The following is a 6,131-nucleotide window of genomic DNA, read 5'->3' on the forward strand; positions in this document are numbered from 1 at the left end:
TAGCGACACCAAGTACATCATCCTATTCCTTTCTTTTCTTTTTTTTATTCACTACAACAAAGCAGTAGATTAGCGACGACCACATTCCGTCGCTAACCATGTTAGCGACGGATTAGCGACAACGTGGCGACAGTATGCTTACGTCGCGAATATTTCGACGCTAACTGGCGACGGAATTATTCCGTCGCTAGGTCCGTCGCTAGGTCCGTCGCTAATTGCGACGGACTAACGAGTGCTGTATTCCATCGCCAATCCGCCGGTACTAAACGGCGACCACGGCTTGGCGACGGATTTACGTCCGTCGCTAGTCCGTCGCTAGATTTATATGGATAGCGACGGATGTTTCCGTCGCTAATCCGTCGCAAACACGAAAAAAAATTAAAAAAAAATATTTGAAAATTAAATACCGAGAACCGTACAATTTCTATTTCCTGTACAATTTATATTTCTTGTAAATAAAAAACAAACTGCACAAAAAATTTTATATAACAAGAATCTACAACAATTAATCGTTCCACCTTAAAATTAACAAGTTTAATTATTTACAATTCAACAATTACAATTAGGAAACATAAAAAAATAGAACTTCTTCAACACAGTCCTCTAATCATCGCCAAGATTTTGTGCGTCTTCTTGTTCATTGTCTTTATCTGTCCCTTTAGCTCCACTACGCTGATTATCGCTAGCAGCCTACACAAGAAAAGAACAGTCAGTATTGATAAACAAAATATAATGAAATAAATTACACACTATATGTGATTCTATCATGTGTGATCTAAGGCAATAAAAAAACTCTATATGTGATTCTATCATGCTCATATGTGCTCTAAGGCAGACAAAAAGTTATATATATATGTGATTCTATCATGCTCATATGTGTGCTAAGACAGTCAAAAAATTGAATATGTGATTATAGCATGTTCATATGTGTTCTAAGGCATCTAGAAAAACTCTATATGTGATTCTACCATGCTCAGATGTGCTTTAAGGCAGGCAAAAAACTATATATGTGATTCGATCATGCTCGTATGTGTGCTAAGGCAGTCAAAAAATTGAATATGTGATTATAGCATGCTCATATGTGCTCTAAGGCAGGCAAAGCAAAAAAAATTTATATGTGATTCTATCATAAATGATATATAGCATGTTCATATGTGTTCTAAGGCAGTAAAAAAACTCTATATGTTATTATAGCATGCTCATATGTGTGCTAAGGCAGTCAAAAAACTGAATATGTGATTATAATATGTTCATATGTGTTCTTAGGCAGTCAAAAAACTGAATATGTGATTATAGCATGCTCATATGTGCTCTAATGCAGTCAAAAAAACTTTATATGTGATTCTATCATGCTCATATGTGTTCTTAGGCAGGCAAAAAAACTTTATATGTGATTATAGCATGCTCATATGTGCTCTAATGCAATAAAAAAACTCTATATGTTATTATAGCATGCTCATATGTGCTCTAAGGCAGTAAAAAAACTGAATATGTGATTATAACATGCCCATATGTGTTCTTAGGTAGGCAAAAAGTTATATATGTGATTCGATTATGCTCATATGTGTTCTAAGGCAGACAAAAAATTGAATATGTGATTATACCTGAGAGGGACCTGGAATCGAAGAGCCCCTATCCTGAAGAGCGGCCTTGATCTCATTTCGGAGAAAGGGGGCGACGGTGTATTGGAAGTAGTTATTCAGTGATTCATTAACGATCTGGCGTACATCATCACCGGAAAGAATAGTCGGCTGCTTGGAGCTTATGTCGGCGCAAAAAGTCGGTGAGCCGTAACTGGAAGAACCAATAACTGGTGAAGTGTTCATATTACTCCCAAACCCGAACACGCGACCTTTTTTGGGTTCACCTGCTGCAGTCACCCATGCTGTAGGATCAAATGATGGATGCTGAGTAGCATCATTGCCATATCGCTCTACCATCTGTTGCTCATATGCCTCCTACAAAATAATGTTTAAATTATTCATTAATAATTAATGATAACATTATGATAACTTGCATATATATTGCAATGATTATTAATAGAATTAATACATACCGTTGTCGTTCTCGCCTTCTCTGATACGAAGACTCCTGTGGTCTTCCGTTTATGTGTTTCTACAAACACATCCTTATATGGTACACTGCCTCATTTTTCTGCTTCCTGCGAAGTTAAATGACAAAAAATTTAGTACACAAGTTTGTAATAATACTTATAAAATTAATATTATATATTGATGAGTTACCATTTTCTTTAGGTGGCTCACAAATGTCATAGATCCACCTGTGTGTAGATGGGCTTCGGGCATCTTCGATCGATTTTGTGCAGCCTTCGCAGAGCGATTTCTAAATGCATCTCCCGCCCACTTATCGCACATTTCATCCCAGTAATCTCTCATGATAGTAATAGGACCATGGCCCTTCCACAGTAATGGATCATCTACTACGCCAGATGTTTTTTTTGCTGCAGTCTTCATAGTGTGCAGCATGTCTGCAAATCGATTGGCAGCCACCTTCTGCCACACCTTCCTTGCATCATTTTCTTCCACCGTAGTTGCGAAGCGATTCGAAGCCTATAAATATTTTCAGAAAGTTAGTAGACATTGCTTAAATAAATTAAATATGAAACACATTAACTATGAGGAACAACTGTATACCATGAATGAGGACCACAATCTGTCTAACACCTCCTTTGGGTACTCTTTCAATTGAGCAACTGGTCCTGGTAGATGTTGAAGAAGTGAATTCCTAATCTCCCGTACTACTTCTTGTGGCTCAAACCTCGTGCTGCACATGAATTGTTACACAGTAAATATCAATATAAAATATTTAAAAGATATGTAATAATTGAAAACAAGATACTTACGGTCGATTATCGATATACACTATTCGAATGAGTCTTCTTGTGCTAGCCTGAGAAGACCCTGTTTCCTGTGTTGGCTGTTGACTTGTGTGATCAACTGGTGTAGGTGGGTCGTGTACAGGCGCAACATCATCTGTAAAAAAAATACATTACAAATTCTCAGAATGCGCATTTGAACTAATCAAGCATCCAATTAGTTATATGATATACCTATCACAGGAGCCCGTGAAGATGAAGGCTGAGCCTGGCTACTACTGGATGAGTGACCACTATAACCTCCACGAACCATATTCTAACAAATAACATATGTCATACAATACATTCAAATAATTCACATCAAGTATTAAAATGCATTCAAGTCATTCATATCAAGCATTGCAATGCATTCAAATAATTCAAATCATTCACATCAAGTATTGCACTAATTCAAATCATTCACGTCAAGTATTGCACTAATTCAAATCATTCACGTCAAGTATTGCACTAATTCAAATCATTCGTTGCATAAATTATAATACATTCAAATAATTGAAATCATTCACATCAAGTATTACAATGCATTCGAATTATTCGTATCAAGTATTACAATACATTCAAATAAAAATTTTAATCATTCACACCAAGTATTGCAATACAACTCACATCAAGTGTTACAATGCATTCAAGTCATTCACATCAAGCATTGCAATGCATTCAAATAATTCAAATCATTCACATCAAGTATTGCACTAATTCAAATCATTCATTGCATAAATTATAATACATTCAGATAATTGAAATCATTCACATCAAGTATTACAATGCATTCGAATCATTCGTATCAAGTATTACAATACATTCAAATAAAATTTTTAATCATTCACACCAAGTATTGCAATACAACTCACATCAAGTATTACAATGCATTTAAATATAGGTTTGTAGTATAAGATTTTGCTCACTAGCTTGAGAATTCTTCCTCGTCACTAGTTTGACTTTCTTCTTCTTCTTCTTCTTCTTGTTCTTCTTCTTCTTATTCTTCTTCTTCTTCATTGTTTGCCCATCCACTTGGTACATCATTTGGATCACATTCCTCTATGAATGTTTCATCGGCCAATGGAGATATGACATGCATATCATGCGCAACATCGTGACCATAAGCGAAGTCATAGACATCATCTGATTGATAGTAATCACTGTCTTCAGCTAACTCATCTTCTTGTAACTGATCATACTCGGGATATAGTTTAGATTTCACCTTGCAAACTGCCCACCATTCATTTCTATCTGACTTTTTTATACTCGGATATGAAGTATAATAAACTTGTTGAGCTTGCGAGGCTAATATGAATGGTTCATATGTTCGAAACCTGGATTTATGATTCACCTCCACAATGCCTGAAGCTTTGTCGAGTCTTGTTGCAGTTGGATCAAACCAATGACACTTGAATATCGTAACCCTGTTATTCATGCCTAAGTAAGTCAACTCCATTATTTCCTCTATAACACCATAGTAATCATGTTCATTTTCACCGTAGCTGCTACCCTTGACACACACGCCACTGTTTATCGTTGATTTGTTTATACCGTAGTCTTTTGTATGGAATCGATAACCATTTACGATATACCCGTTGTAGCATTGCACAACTTTGGTCGGACCATTTTCTAAATCACATATTCCTTGATCTTTAACATCACCATGGCGAACCTACGCACAGACATAAACAATGATTGTGATCACGATCAATTAAGTAACTTAGTGTTGTTTATAAGTACAAAATTTATGTTAGCTTCTTTACCAACTGTTTCAACCACTCCACAAACTTAGTTTCACGTTCTTTTTGTACTTCTGCATCAGTGAGATGTGAAACTTCGCTTTGCAACTCCAGATCAAATCGTCTGCAAACCACAAATACTTATATTACCGAGCCATGTATCCACATATAGAACATAAAAGGATTTATAATTGAGTTGCATATACATATACTTACTCGATGTATGGGTCGATCGCTGAGCAATTAAAAAGAATATAGATGTGTGTTGCGTCTTGCTCTTAATCTGTTAAGAGCCTTGATCGGCAACTACCAAATGCATGCCCAAGTGGTTGAAATATCGACAGCTTGTCAGCTACAGTTACTTGTTCTCCATCATCGTTACGGGGCGGGCATGTGTAACGTGTTGGAATATGAGGTTCGAAGTACATAGATGAGAAATTTGAAATCTCTTCTAAAGTGTACGCCTCACAAATAGAGGCTTCTACTCTGGCTTTATTACGAACCTTTTTTTTTAGGTCGAACATGCATCTGACAATAATATACATTTCAAATTTTAAATATCTGTCATTAAAGAGACAAATATAAAAAAACATATACCTTTCAAATGGGTACATCCATCGATATTGCACAGGGCCACCAACCCTTAGTTCATATGGCAGATGTATGATCAAATGTTCCATAACATCGAAAAATGCTGGCGGAAATATCTTTTCTAGCAGACAAACAGTGGTGATGACAGAGTCCTCGAGATTCTTTACATTTGATACAACGACCTCCGATGCGCACAATGTTCTGAAAAATCCGCTCAACTCAGACAATACCCCCCATATAGGTTTCTCTAACATATCATGGAATGCTAGGGGTATCAATCGTTGCATAAAGATATGACAATCATGGCTCTTCAACCCATATAACTGTCCCTCGTCAATCTTCACAGCCCGAGCAATGTTAGAGACATATCCATCTGGAAATCTTAGTTGTCTCAACCATTGACATACATGTTTTATTTGATCAGGTCCGAGCACGTACTTCGCCTTTGGTTTCAGTACTTTACCATTATACTCTTTGAGTTCCAATTCTGGTCTTTTACATATTAATTTTAAATCCATACGGGCCTTCGGATTATCCTTCGTTTTTCCTTTAATATTCATTACTGTATTGAACACATTATCAAACACATTTTTCTCTACATGCATCACATCCAAATTATGTCGTATCAATAGGGTCGGCCAATACGGTAGTTCCAAAAAAATAGATTTTTTCGTCCAATTGTGATCCTTCCCAAATCCACGGAAGGGTGTAGGACTGCGGGCATCTATTAATACATCTGGAAAGTATCACAATCTTCTTAGAATCTCTATGCCGGACAATCTTGAGGATGGACCTTCCGTTTCAGTTGTGCCTGCTTTAAATGCATTCTTTTGACGTCGGAACGGATGATCGCTGGGTAGAAATCGACAATGGCACTCAAACCAGCAAGGCTTCCTTCCATGCCTCAATCTAAAAGCTTTGGAATC

General features: G+C 36.6%; 1 protein-coding gene across 1 annotated transcript; it reads right to left on the bottom strand.

Moving 5' to 3' along the window:
• Positions 1-497: 497 nt before the first annotated feature.
• On the bottom strand, positions 498-1,835 carry LOC149832174 (uncharacterized). The gene is made up of 2 exons (XM_090014345.1): positions 1,605-1,835; positions 498-690 (listed from the first exon to the last, which is right to left on the bottom strand). The coding sequence occupies exons 1-2, from the start codon at positions 1,824-1,826 to the stop codon at positions 604-606; spliced, it is 309 nt and encodes a 102-aa protein (XP_089870471.1). The 5' UTR covers positions 1,827-1,835; the 3' UTR covers positions 498-603.
• Between the last annotated feature and the right edge of the window lie 4,296 nt (positions 1,836-6,131).

This window comes from Nuphar pumila, chromosome 7, assembly GCF_984573655.1.
Source record: "Nuphar pumila chromosome 7, dmNupPumi1.hap1.1, whole genome shotgun sequence".
Taxonomy (NCBI): domain Eukaryota; kingdom Viridiplantae; phylum Streptophyta; class Magnoliopsida; order Nymphaeales; family Nymphaeaceae; genus Nuphar; species Nuphar pumila.

What these genes read in the sequence shown, in the direction of transcription:
- LOC149832174 (XM_090014345.1), bottom strand. Translation starts at nt 1,826, where the DNA reads ATGAACACTTCACCAGTTATTGGTTCTTCCAGTTACGGCTCACCGACT. An exon ending in CGATTCCAGGTCCCTCTCAG is followed by an intron (nt 691 to 1,604) that starts GTATAATCACAT and finishes TTTCTTGTGTAG; the next exon opens with GCTGCTAGCGATAATCAGCG.